This window comes from Nothobranchius furzeri, chromosome 2 (assembly GCF_043380555.1).
Source record: "Nothobranchius furzeri strain GRZ-AD chromosome 2, NfurGRZ-RIMD1, whole genome shotgun sequence".
NCBI lineage: Eukaryota > Metazoa > Chordata > Actinopteri > Cyprinodontiformes > Nothobranchiidae > Nothobranchius > Nothobranchius furzeri.
Window position 1 is genome coordinate 82,422,389 of NC_091742.1, and position 14,581 is coordinate 82,436,969.

A 14,581-nucleotide genomic window follows, 5' to 3' on the forward strand; every position below is an offset into this window, starting at 1 on the left:
CTGTTCCTCGCTCTAAATCACTTTCTGTAAGTTGCTCCATTGTTCATGACTATTGGTCAATTCTGTCTCATATTTAGTTTTTAAAAGATGCCACTTCCATCTCTTTAATACCTTTTTTTTTGTTAATAAGAGGATCAGAAAACGTATTCACCCTCTTTCCCCCACATCTATGCTTCTCCCTTCCATCACTCCTCTGGTTTTCTCCTGAAACAGGGGTGACGTGTGCCCTATTTATATTTAATGTCCTCGGCTTCATTCTCTCGGCTCTGGATGGAGCTCGAGCTGTTCTGAACTTCATATTCAATCTCTCACAGACGTGCACAAGCACGTGCACACTGGGGTGTAAAGAGTAGTCAGGCGGCCGTGTAATTAAAAAGCAGCTATGACTTGTAAATGCCAGCATCAAGCAGGTGCACCCATCATGTCACCATGGAAACGCTCCCATGACTGACTGTCAGAAAGACGGTGGCTTTTGTCTATTTGAGTTAAAGTAGGATGAGAAATGAAAGCTGCTGCTTTTCCCCCATTCTTTTGGAATTTAATCATTGCATTTAAATGTTTCTCTATTCCCTGCATTTTTCCAGGTGATCCAAGGCATCCCTCTTGGTGTGGGTCAGATTTATGCATGTGGAGATCTTGGCCCATCACTACTCATCCTGGGGGCCGTGGTTCTTTACTCCCCACTGCTGGCTGTCCACGCTCTGCTGGGATCGGCAATCGGAATATTAGCTGGTCAGTCTCAAACTTTCAGGTGAATTCCCTAACACTGCACAGGTGCTAGTTGTGCCTTTATTACTCCTGCTATCTGCTTCTTCTGAGCATCAAATTCATGGTGCAAAAAACCTAATTATATGTTTGTGCAAGCATGATCATGACAAGCAGCAGGTTGGAGCAGTTAGCACTCATTTAGCATCTGACTGAACCACACAAACTCACGAGAAAGAGGATAAATAGAAAATGTTTTCTCAGTGGGATCTGCAGGCCTTAAAGGATGAAGAACAAAGTCAGGAGGAATCGCCATGTACATTCCAGATCTAATTTTTGTCATTATTTTTGCTTAATTTTATAATCAAAAGAAAAAAAATACACATGTTCTTAAGTAAATTTCCTCGTAAATATAAGCTATTTAATAGGTGGTGCAGGAAGTCCTTTTTTAAGCAGCCCGTAAGTCTATGACTGTGGAATGAATGAGAACATTTGCAAAACGATAATTCTCAGCTGCATTTTGTTATTTGCACCAAAAATTCATTGCAATTGTCTTCACAGCATTACCAGAATGAAAATGTAGCATTTGATAACAAAAGAAAAAAAACTGTTACCATTGTAGATTCTCATCAGTACAATCAACTTATGAATCATCACAAACTTTAGTTTCAGCTGACTTAAAGCCTCCGATTGTTTTCTCAGTTGTCTGGAAGGCAAATGTCAACAAATTAATGAAAACTTTAAGCCATTAAATCCAATTTTAACAACAAACACATCATTAAACTTGTGGTCAAATCAGCAACAGAATCATGAATCTAACAGTGTTAGCATTAGGGTTACTAAACCTGTTATTCACAAAGACAGGTGTCTGTTTATCTGTGTCTCCTACATCTGTTTCACCTTGAATATTTAGAAAACATACATGAAAAATGTTACTCTAGGGTCCTAAAACACTTGTAAATGACTCCGTGTGCTAAGATGAGTCATGCCATAAAAAGCTAATGAGTGGGAGTTAGCTTGTACAGTAACCTGGAAAGTGCTAATAGTGTTAGGTGTATATGAGCCTGCTGTGCTGAAATGAGAAACAGTACGACATGAAAGTAATCAAAGCCAGGGGCGTGTCCAGGGAGTGGCCTGGGGTAGCACACACCACCCTTAGAATTTGATTGGGTCAATTTGAACTGGAACTTAGTGGGGTGGCACCTGGGGTGGCCTTACATTGTCGACAAAAGGCTTGGGTTATAAACTCCAAAATGGTGTGTGGTTGCATGCTCCTTTCACATTGTTTTCTGGCCCAGGCCTACAGAACATTTCTGTAGTATTATTATTTATTTTTCATATTCACAAAAATGGTATTTAGAGTCCCACTCAACTCCAGATGGTGGCAGTAATGCAACAAGAAGTGACTTGCTAACCACCACAAAACTAGAAGATGAAGAGAAAAAATGGTGATTGTGCAATGTGAAACTCAAAAATTTAAAAGAAAGTAAAATAAATAAATAAACGATTTATGTAAATACATAAATAAGCATAACAATTGGTGCCACCCATGCATAAACAAGTGCCCCATATGGGCCACCCCATTTTAAAAGTCCTGGACACGGCTCTGATCAAAGCAATGTGACTCTAATGAGATTGAACAAAGACGAAGCAGCCTGCCAGAGCATGGCGGCTAAATGCATGAGCGCTAAATGTCACAGTCTCTGTTGCTACAGTCTTTTGTCTGTGCTTCATCACTTCTGACTTCCTTCCAGTTTTCCCATCTAGTCTTGTTTTTCCCCACCTAGAGCCAATTTCTCTGGCTTATGTTTAAAAACAAGTAATTATGTAATTATCCTTCACTGATGTGCAAAAAGTCAGCCTTTTTTTCTCTTTATGGCTACCGTTTCTCACTAAATGTAAAACGTTACCTTCCTGTTTTCTGTCTCAAGGATGTTTGTTTCTTAGAATGTTTTAGAAGGGAACAGGATTAGTCATGAAAAATGATTAAATGCTGAGCAGATGCTCATTTTGCTAGAACATTAGCAAATACCGGTGCAGTGCTGTATATCTGAAGGTGTTTGTTTCCCAATAATCTCATCACATCAATATAGTGTAATAACTCCACTACAACAAAAATAAATTTGCCTGAACATTGATGGTCTTTGCAATCTTGACTAGTCTTCAGGTACATCATGAATGCAGGGGAGTCCCCTTTATATGTGGTAAAACAAGCTAGGTCAACGTGTGGTCATTATTTTTTTGTATGAGCACTGTCGCGTCATAAGTGCTACTGTGGTCTGATTGTCAAGACTTAAGGGCAGGAAAGACACTGCTGGCCACCACCCTGGGTTATGACTCCAGCATTTTTGAGCTTACATTGCACGGCCTTTTAGCATTTAGCTGCACGCTAACATGTTCCTACAGAGTTGTGGTACAGAGGACTTGGTCAGCATGTTCTAGTCCTATTAGGGTCATTTGCTGCAACACTGAAGCGGCATCAGAGAGTCTTAGGTCATTTGTAAGTGGTTAGTTCGTGGCAGTAATTTGGCGCAATTGTGTCTTTTGTTAACTAAAGAATATAAAAGGGGTATGGGGCGTTCTCTGTGCATGGACTTATCTTGGACATAACTTGTATTTTATTGTGATCAAAGCCACGCTCATTAGGTGTTTTTCACAGGCTGCTCCTAAAGGTTTCCGTCCTCCACAGCCCCCTAGCAGTCTCTGGTGGTCTGAGCTCCAGCTCTAATGGAGAGAATCTCCTGGAGCGTTGCATTGCTCCAGTTTGTCATCTCAGCTGGTTCTGTTAACAAAAGTGAAACTTACATCCCGTTTTTCTTTTCATTTTCAATGTAGTTGCCAACCAGGCTTGGCAGTAACTCCCCACATGATCATGACACTTCCTCTGTTGCGCAAATACCCAAGACGGAACGAAAGCCGCAACATTTAAGCATCGCCGTGCCGGCATGCTACGCGGAACCAACCTTTTTATTGGCCCTGCTCTCCCGCAAGTCTGTCTTGTACTAAATCAACCCAACACACCCACCATTGACTGCCTGGCCGGCTGAAGTTCACACTTAGATCTGTGCTTTTGTTAAATCTTAACAAAAGCACCAAGACTGGCACGGAGAAGTCACATGCATCCTCTTTTCTTTAATTTTAGTTCCACAGCACAGGCTTGAACAAAAATAGCATTCTATTTTGATATCATTTTGTTTGGTCTTAGTTATAACGCTTGATTTCAAACTGAGCAGCCTCAAAGTTGAGCTTGACGGCTTTGTCAGTTTTTCAGTCTGAGCCTTGAAGACCTAATTCTGGGTCCTGCCTCTGATGCTTTTGCTCTGAAGAGCAAGAAACAATACTTTCTTTTGTGAAAATCCTAAAATAACACGGAGGTCTTCTGGGCAACGTGCTGGTGAAACAGCAGCAGGTTCCTTTATTGATCTGGTACCTTTTATTTGGAGAGAAAAGGAGCAACTGGGCATGTTTTAGGGAGCGATGACTCGACCCGACTCAAACTTTATTTATTTAGTGCTTTACAGACAAAAACATGCCACCAAAGTGCTTCACATACACAGGCAAACACACACAGAATGTACAATAGAACTACAAAAGCAAGTAAAGCCATAAAATGAAAATAAAATAGCAGCACTATTTATCACCCCACAGACTTCAAAACCATTTCGTAAAAATGGGTCTTCAGTTTAGATTTAGGACAAACTGCTACAGAAGAGGAGTGCTGAATTTGTAATGGAAGCTCATTCCAGAGTTTTGGAGCCGCCACTGAAGAAGTACCCGAGAGGGAACGTCCAACAACAGCAGCATGTCAGCCTAATATGCTGGAGCCAAACCATCAACCCTCCCACTGTCTTATGGGTTACCCTGTGAGGAAAGTTGACCATTGAGCAGGGTTGATGGTTTATCCCTTGGGTCCATGTGGCAGGGGTGAGGAGTGAGCACCACCTCACCCCTGCCACCCGTCAAGGGATAAACCATCAATCCTGCTCAATGGTCAACTTTCCTCGCAGGGTCACCCATTAGGACAGTGGGAGGGTTAAGAGCTTTAAAAGCCACTGACCAGTGACAAAGATTATTTATCAACTAATAAAAACTGAAATCTAAATATTCATGGCATGAACTGACAATTAAACGACCATGGTTGGTCATTTTGTCTTGTTTTAGCATTAACAGGTAAGAAATGAGGTGTGAGAACAAAGTGGGAAGGTTTTCTGTCACCATTAATCGGGTATTATTATCTATGAATAAAATGCATAAAGAGTCCAAAAAGGGAAAGAAGAGCTAGTCTCGGTCCAGCTGCAACAGCAGAGACACGTGAAGCTCAGCAGGAACCAGCAGAGCAGGAGGCCAATTTTAGAGCTGTCACTCATCCCCATCAGGGGTTTCCAGAGGAGACGATCAGGGGCTGAATGTAGGCCAAAGCCTCTCCACCACCTGCTTCCTTCATCTGGCAGAAACATACATTTATAGATTCTTCATCTTGAATCCATGTAACAGACACTAGTTAGATCTTTACTCATTTATTTTTCACTTTTTCATTTTTTAATGAGATTCTTTTATTTCCGTTGAATTTGCTGCACAGGTGATGATGCAAATTTAGTTCATTTATTTAAACTATAATTTCAAATTTCTCTAAATAGACAAACGTTGCTGACAATAGACCCGGGTTTACCTCGATTATTAAACCAAGCATTGATTAAATTCCCATTTGCAGAGTTTTATATTGTTTCCACGTTAAATTTAGTTACGTCTGATGAATGTCGCTGTATAGGATGTAGAACCAAGGCTCCCTTCACCAACTCTGCATAATGAGGACATATGTGGAGGTGAAACAGAAATTTACTTCTGTCTGAGGAGTGGATGGAAGGATAGAGAAGAGGAGAGAACAGAAAACTTTTTGTTTTATCTGATTAAAGCTTTCTGACGCATTCTATTAGAGAACAAACATCTCTACGCAAACACATCCGCAAAATATAAAGCACCTAAAGAAAACTTAATGAAGACGTTAGCATCCTGTGGAAATTTCCTCCCACCGTGCCATTAGTTGTTCCCTGTTTGTGTGAACGCTGTAGGAAAACGGGTGGGAGCCACTGTGTGATGCACAGGATGTTTCCAGAGAAGGTGCAGCTTTAAAAGAGGAGAGGCAGTTCAGATGAGGACAGTGGAGGGCAGAGATTCATGCCAGGAGGAGGGAGCACCGGGGCGCGGTCACTCCAGAGTCAGCCGGCCAATCTGCAGCTCCTATTACCCGGTAATGAGTAAATCCATCACTGCACTGCCTGCAGGCTAGAGCTACTGAACCTCTCTGACATCTCTGTGGTTTTCACACCGTAAGGATGTCGAGGAGTCCTGGGTGGGTTTTTTTGGATTTGATCAGAGTGCATCATCAGACGTTCTAAAGCTCTTTCCCATCAACACTAAAACAGCTGATGATGCATAGATGTGTAAAATAAACCCAGAAAGAGCACGTAGGTAGCTGTCCCTCTCAGAAACAGCATTCATTTTTAACGATGCTGATGTTGCTCAGAGGTTAAAAATATGCTGTTTACTCCAGACAGTCCAAGCTTTTTCTAACATCTGCCAGTGACTCATGGCCTGGCTTATTATTTGCTTGTGGATGCTAACAGGAATGGATGGTAATGGCAGAGATCGCCAGTAATTGGAACTTTTTCACATACATCAGACGAGAATTGCGTTGCACCAACATAAATAACCCTCTCTGTGTCTGATTAGTTTGCAGCCTGAACATTTTCGTTCATGCAAAATTCTAATTAATGAGCAAATGCTCATGAGCCGGGATTTAGAATTCCGAGCAAGCGGTGCAGCAATGAATCACCATGATGCCTAATTTCCATGTGAAATGTGTTGAAAAGCATTGGCCTTTGCAGGCTTGAACTACTCTGGCGGACTCCTTCCGACAGCTTAGTGATTTTTATTGTTTTCCTCCGTCGTGTGTGGGTTGAGAGACACGCTGGAGGCCATGAGAGAAAATGTCAGCTCACCTGACCGAGCCGAGATCTACCTGGGTCTGAATGACCCTCGTGTTTTCTGTTTATGGTGTTTTTCTGCTACGGGCTGTGAGTCAGAGCTAGAGAACTGTCATGATGTTTATCTGCATCGTCAACAATCCGCAGGAGCACCACAGAGAGGTTAAACGATGCTGACATGTAATGTTTACCGAGGCTTTTCCACATTTTTTTCCATAAATTAGTTTTTAGTTTTGTTATTTAGCTAAATACAGATAGTTTATCTAGTTAACAGTTGCTTCCTTATAAATGCATAACATCCTTAATGATTTTGTTGCCACAGAAAATGTTAAATCTTTAATAAATAAATTGTTTTTGGAGTGTTTCTCTTTCCCAGCAGCAATAAGTAATACATGTGCTGGTGAAGATCAAATCTCACCAGCTCGTGCAATATTACAGTCAACATCGTTTACTGCTGTTTTTAACGATATGACGTATAATATAAAATGTATGTTTCATGTTCAGAAACTCAAGTTTCTATGCAGTTGTTTAATCAACACAAATGTGCAACATGAGGTAATTTTCATGTGCTAGCATTGTTTAAAACAATTATTTCCAACCCTTGTCTGGTTCCAACACAAGCCAGAACCCCTAACCCCAACTTCTAAGCACATACACACATTAAAAGAGACATATTTACACTTTTTTCCTGTTACATTAGTTTTACGATTGATACCAAACATGTTTAAAAAGTTCTTGGCACAAAATCCTTCTCATATAAAACGATTTCAGATGTTTTATTCTTGACATTTTCAGTACCCTCGAGAATGAGTGTTTTTAGGGTTCTGTCGCTTTAAGGAAACAAGCTAGAGCTGGCCAAACCCACGTCAACCCTACTCAGGCTGCTATAAGCTGAGAAGCTCTGATGTTGGGTGGGGCTAGGAGTAGAACTGCTGCTCCTCCATCAGCAGCTCTCTCTTGCATGTGAGAGGTGGCTCCATGTTAATTATGCTTTTTAGGCAGATAATTCATGAAACCAAACACTGACAGAGAACAGATGGACATTTTTTTTCATGTTCTGGGTGTTTATAGAAGCAGCAGAGACTCACGTGGCAACAAAAGGTGAGGTTAGCATATGTTCCTATTAAAACTTATTAATTACATACTTTATACAAACTTTTACTTTATATATTGTATTTGTACTTCTCAGAAATAGGCCTGCAATTAGTAGAATCGGATCATAAAAGGATACGTGTGGATCTACATTAAAGGCCTGCTGGACGACTAAAGTTGCCTTTTTGTAGAAAAATGGTCTGTATTTGATATAGCGCCTTCTAGAGTCCTGGAATCCCCCAAGGTGCTTTACAACACAATCAGCCATTCACACATTCACACGCTGGTGGGGTTGAGCTACGATGTAGCTACAGCTGCCCTGGGGCGCACTGACTACGATGAGGCTGCCGAGTACTGGCACCACCGGTCCCTCCGAACACCACCAGTAGGTAAGGTGGGTTAAGTGTCTTGCCCAGGGACACAATGGTAGTGACAGACTGAGTGGGGTTTGAACCTGCAATCTTCCGATTATGAGGTGAGCACCTAACTCCTGTGCCACCGTCATCCCAAGAAAAGCAATAGCGAGTCCCACTAAATCACTCAGAGGGCCACAAATGGCCCACAAGCCACACTTTGGACATGCCAGTTTTAAATTGTACTGAAGACCTGACTTCAGGTCTGAGTACACCTTTGCTGTTCTGTATGTTTACTGGTATGTTTGGTTCAATTATATTTGTTTAAGTCACCTTTAGGGAGCATCTTTCTACTTCCATCTTCATGTTTGCTATGATGTGAATCCTCCCTGATGAGGGCCAGATGAAGGTTTTCACCCAGTAGCTGAACCATTTGTCCCTGTTCTGTCTGTGACGTGAAACTCAAACATGTCCTTATTAGGTTACACACATATTAAGTGTTGCACTCAGAGCAGTTCATCAAACTTAGGATCTATCACCACCATGTGGTCAAATGTAGCACTGCGTTTTTAACAGGAACTCTGTTTCTGTTTTCCACCTCCTGTTGGTTATGTGTTGCAGGGTTATCAGTGGCGGTGCATCATGAGTCACTGTACTCGGGTCTGTCGGGGTTTAACGGAGCTCTGGGCTGCATGCTGGTTGGAGGACTCTTCTTCACCTTCAGCTGGAGGACTCTTCTCTTTGCTATTGCTAGCGGTAACCAAAATACACAAAAATTTTTAGATTTGCTGTTTTTTTTCTGAGGTGTACCGTGACGTAAAACAAGACAGGCACAATCAAATTTAAAGCCATGCTATGGAACTCTTTCATACTTTTAAATAATTTTCTTGAGCCAGGATGTGCTAAAATGACCCATTACAGGGTTAATGAAATGTCCATCAGACCCCCACTGTGGCCAGAATGTTGCACTTGCAACTTCAGAGTGTCAGCATGTGTCCTGCATGTTTTAGATCACGAATATAGCTGATTTGTTTAATTTTGTGACGAATCATTCCTGTAGACACTAAAGAAGACATTTCAGCTGTTAGGTAAAGGTGTTAAAAAGACAATTGCACAGTGATGAGATTTGGTTCTACTAAATAGACACTAGGAGGTGGTAAAAGCAAGCCAAAACTGCCAAGTGTGACTTTAAGTGTAGCTAAAAATGTCAAGCAGTTGAAAAAACAAAAACAAAAAAACAAACAGTATTATCCCTGCCACTGTCCATGGTGCTGATTCTATCATCAGTTTGGAAAGTTGTTCAAACTCATTTCTTTTCCTGCAGTTTTGCTCGACTCCTCTCAATTTGTAACTTGTGGCTTTATTAGAAATAAAATCCAGAGTACAAATTAGATTTCAGTCGGTTTTACTTTCTTTTTCACTCTCTGTATAGGGACAGAGCTCCTCCACTACGAGGTTGTTAATGTCGGAGTTGCTCCGGGGTCTAACAACAAAATGTTCCTCTTTTAAAAGCAGGAGACCAGACAGTTTACAAGCCCGCTGTCCTCCTGCTTTATATGAAAGGCTTCCTGTTTGTCTGGGTTATTAAAATGTCACTTGCCTCGTCCCGCCTCACCTCGGTGAATCATGAACTTCTTCGTCCGCTGAATCAAAACCGCTTAAAGTGACAAATGGCCTCTTATTAACCAGTGTGGGGATGTAGACATTTATGGTCACAGAAGGAAGCTGCTTTGGTTCAAATATTTATGCATAGACGTAAAAACTCAGAGTCTATTCCTTCAATTAATTTAATTTATTTAATCCCAAACAACTTTCTTATTTTGTTTTCTGTTTCCTCTTTTATCTAATTTATTAAACAATATAACACATTTGCCAGTTATTTAATCCAAGGCCTTTAGGAGATTATTAATCTGGGAATGTTCTCCATGCTTATCATTCCACCCCTGCTCTTTTTCTGCTTAGACGGGGCCAAATTAGAGCCGGAGCGTCATGGACATTAGCACCGACCAGTTTGACATGATGCTAATTTGCTCCCATTATGGAAATTGACCCTAATTGGTGCTTCAAATGCTGTCAGGGAAAAAAAACAGCCAGTTGCTGAGTTTATGGAGGATTTTCTGTAATTAGAGTTGTTTTTTTCTCATCTAATTGCAGCTTTCCTCTCTGCGTACGCTGACATCGCCCTGAAAAACTGGCTGGGAACCGTAAGAGCAAACTTTTATTTCTTTACTCCTTTTTTTAAACATATTTAGTTTCTTTTTCAGTGCTTTGTAAAATGGCAGTGATGGTGTTACAGTGTAAAAGGATCCAGGCTCACTCATTTATGGTCATTACACTTGGGATCACACAACCAGTCCTCCAGCTAACCATGTACTGCTTTGCGGATTGAGACACATCTTTTAAAAAGCCCCAAATGAAGTCATACTTGTTTAAAGAATGCTTTATTTGGTGATGTGCCTTTAAGAATCATGGGTCCAACCCCTATTCATTGTTTAATGTCCTCTCACCCTGTTTAGGTGGGTCTCCCAGCATGCAGTTGGGGGGCTACTTCAGTAAGCACGCTCATGCTGCTGCTCAGTGGCAGTTTGGAGACATACCGCATCCCCACTGGTCAAGTCAAGGCTCCTGAACTCAACCTGCGTACTCGCAGCCAATGGCAAGCCGGAAAAACGGAAGAGAGGAAGAGCACTGACGTGTAGAGACAAGATGGTTCTTACATCATGTTTTGTGTCATGAACCATTTTCAATGTATTTTTATTGTAAACCACAAAAAGTGAAAAAAAGTAAAATAAATAAAAAAAACTATGAAAAACTGTCCTTTCATAGTTTGTCCACAGGAATGCAGTGTAGTAGTAGTAAATGTACTCTGTTATTGTTATATTCAAGTAGTAATGTTTGTTGGGTGTGTTGATCTGGGGGGGGGGGGGGGGGTTGGTTGGTATATTTTTGTGTCTAGCTGTCTTGTTGTTATTTATCTAGAAAAATGAAGAAAGGTTAATTGTATTTTGGTAACTGCAGGTAATGTTGTTTCTCTTTCAATAAAAATTAAAAAAAGGAATGCAGTGTAACCTCAGATTTCTGGTATTTATAGAGAAGTAAAACCTTTGTACGTACATGTTTAAGTCCCGTTTTAAACACACCGACTCGTTCACTAGAGACAAAGATTCAGACTTAAAGAGGAAAAGAAGTTATTTTATTAAGCATTAAAATCAACAAGTTGATCTAAAAACATTGTTTTAAAATTATTTTTTACTGATAGCATCAATAAAACCAAAAGTCTTCAGCATCACCTCCTGTTTTATTGTTTTCATCACCCTGCATAGACGTGCTGCTTTGCACCGTTGTAAACCCAAAGTAGAAGAGAAGCTCCGTGCAGGTGGAAGCTGAAACCATTAAGCAGCTGCATGGGTCTCCAGTTAAAATTATTAATACTATTATTAATAATCGTGCCACGATTGACACACATAAATGTACACACATTTGTCATTTATCACAATGAAGAAAAACAACTTTCAAACCATTTTCCTTAAAAGATGCAGTGACAACACATTTCATCATCGTTTTGTTCTACATCATGCATTTCTGTTTGTTATTGTTTTTATTTTTCTACATTGTTATTAAAAAGAACCTCAAAGAAAATGTTAATGATACTTAATTATAAAAAGTGCTTTTCACTCCAATGGTTGAGGATATTTGTAATAAAAAGCAAAAACAGTTTGAATACAAACAGATGCACAAACTGTCTTTAGACCAAAATGAAACATTCATGGTCCTATATACTTTCAGTTAAAAGGTTTGATGGTGAGTGCTGTTGTGCTTCTGTGTGTGTGTGTGTGTGTGTGTGTGTGTGTTAAGCTTTAATAAAGGCAGAATGACGCAACTGTTTGTGTTTTTATCACACTCGCAGTGAGCGTCAGACAGCTGTGTCATTTTTGTGAAACAAGGCAGCGGTCCCCACTAAAACCAGCTTAACCAGGTGTAAACATTGTTACAGGAAGTGTGTGTGTGTATGTGTGTGTTACATTTTTGGGTTGCATAAGTCAGTATCTCACTGGGCTGTGACTAGTTAGTGAATAATACAATTTAGCCAAACTAAATGAAACATATTTGCAACAGGTTTTATATGCAGCAGGGTCAAGTGAGGGCAAATTGTGTTTTGCAAAAAATACACTTCTTGTGGCAATTTTAGTCACAGAGAGTCTCCATTTGCCATAAGGTTATGTTTTTATACGTACTAACTCCTGAAAACTAAACTGAAATGGATCCATGTTGACGCAACAGTAGAAGTCATGTTCAAAATTCCAGCGACATGAAAGCAAGACACTACTCAATTAAACAAATTAAGAACCCTCAGAAATAAAATAAGAACATAATTTAAGATTTTTTTTTAAATCAAGCATCAGTTTATTGCTAACAGTCTCATCCCAGTGGGATACTGGTGTTCATCTTTTTTTTTTCTCCATGCATAAGTTTTGTGACTTTCTCACCTGTCCCTACGCGTTTTACATCTAAAAATAAACAGCTTCCAGATGAGTGCATGCAATTAAAATTCGATTTGCTCATGTTTATTTACACGTAACCCTGCTCCGAAATAAAGCTGTGTGATGTCCATGCATGTAAACATTCATTTAACACAATAGTAAATGGTCAAAGCTGGGTTTGGTGTTTTAGGATCATCTAACCAACAGATCTCTATATTAAAGCAGTGATCTGGAGTTTCTCCCCTTTTTACAAATAGTAAAAGTGATAGTCTGACCCTGAAGAGTGATGCAATTTTAGACAATTTTATTTGGACTAAGCCTGCCCCCCGTCCGGTAGAGCCACATGCAGTTGTAACTGAGCGCTGCTCAGCATTAGCCAATAGCGTCGGACATTCACTAACGTGCAGGCGTTGGCCACAGAACAGGTGCGAGCGCTTGCAGTCACACCAGGACTGATGCAGACCCAGTGACATGTGTTATGGAAAAGTCAAACAACATAATACGAGAATAATAGTTGGTCAGCTATTCAGGAATGAGTGGCCATGCTTTCAGCTGTAATCACAAAAGTACGGGAGTGGCTTGGGGTGCAGTGCGTTCTACCACCTCTAGATGGTGCTCTCTGAGAAAAAACTCCAGATTTCTGCTTTAACAAAATAAAAAAGTGAGTTTTTACGATCAAATCTGAGGAATTGGAGCACAAGATCCATCAGAGAACTGATTAGACCAGTTAGAAACTGTATTTTGATACAAAGATGGGGAAATTGTGCTACAAGCAGATTAGCATAGCACATTTTACAAGTGGGTATTACAAATGTGCAACACAACCTGTTTCACATGTGAACTGGCAAAAACGGGATTTAGTAAACTCACGGTGTCTGAATCTGTCATACAGAGTTGTTACATTTTAATTCACCTCAGGAGTCAGGTCCTGTTTAAACAGTCTCTTTCTGCTTTTTGTGCTCTCAGAGCCTAAATAATGTCTGCAAACTCTTAAAATTAGCATGTGCTCACTTTAAAACACAAATGGTTGACAATCTTCAGACATGGTTTTTCTCCTGGGATCAAGTGCTCTGCTCCCGTCTAAAACTTCAGTCAACCCTAACCGTAACCCATCTAAAACATGAGAAATAAACAGAGCTGAAGTTGGCTCTTTGAAAAGAATAAAACATCAGTTCATGTTGTAAACTGCTCAGAAATCCTAGGGTTCATCTTGATTTTTCACTCTAAGGAATCTGAATTTGTCCCTCAGAAAATAAAAAAGGTCTCATGAGTCTTATTTAAAGCTCAGTGGTCTCTGTCACACTCCACACGGTGTCCAGAGCATCGTTCTGTGTGTTTGGGTGATATTTAGGTATTTATATCTGAGTGCAACAGTTGTGTAAAATGTTAGTGTTTGTAGCTCCTTTCAGACGTGCTTCACTTCCCGTTTAATCTGTTTAACAACAGCAGGTTTTACGTTGGAAAATAGTTTGTACCACATGACGTTACCAAAGTTTCAGCGTTTTACCCCCTTAGTTGTTTAGTAAATCATCTAGGCTCATTTCTTCAATCAGGTTGAGTGAAAACAAATTTTTAACTGACGGCTATTATTGTGATTAGTCAACATCTCATGAAGAAGCAACAGAGAGAGACTGCCCAAAGCCTGTGATAATAGAATGTAAATTTTATGACATTATGAACAAATGTTGTAGCGTCTATGCCAGGCCTGTAGGTGGCACTGTAGCACTATAACCAGATATGCCATAAACAGGAGCTGGCTAGTGAAACGTGCACGTGGAGTTTGCTTGCCAAGTAAAAACTGTTAGCAGCCATCACTGTTAGTGTGGTGTTACGGTTGTCTACGTGAGAACACGACGCATTTCAAAAACCGTTATTCACTAAATAATGTTTAAGGACTAAAACATGATGTCTATGTAAATGCAGACCATAGTTAACCGCATGCATTAGAATCCAACCCCATTATGTT

At 40.3% G+C, this 14,581-nt stretch overlaps 1 protein-coding gene across 1 annotated transcript in view; it reads left to right on the plus strand.

The window, feature by feature from the left end:
• si:dkey-183c6.7 (urea transporter 1) overlaps window positions 1–11,045 on the plus strand; it is a 30,245-nt gene extending 19,200 nt beyond the window's left edge. Inside the window, exons 5-8 of the mRNA XM_015946288.3 lie at window positions 585–732; window positions 8,756–8,890; window positions 10,289–10,338; window positions 10,651–11,045. Of these exons, the coding sequence (XP_015801774.3) occupies window positions 585–732; window positions 8,756–8,890; window positions 10,289–10,338; window positions 10,651–10,833 (516 nt within the window). The 3' untranslated portion in view covers window positions 10,834–11,045. The remainder of the gene's footprint in view (window positions 1–584; window positions 733–8,755; window positions 8,891–10,288; window positions 10,339–10,650) is intronic.
• Window positions 11,046–14,581: the final 3,536 nt, after the last annotated feature.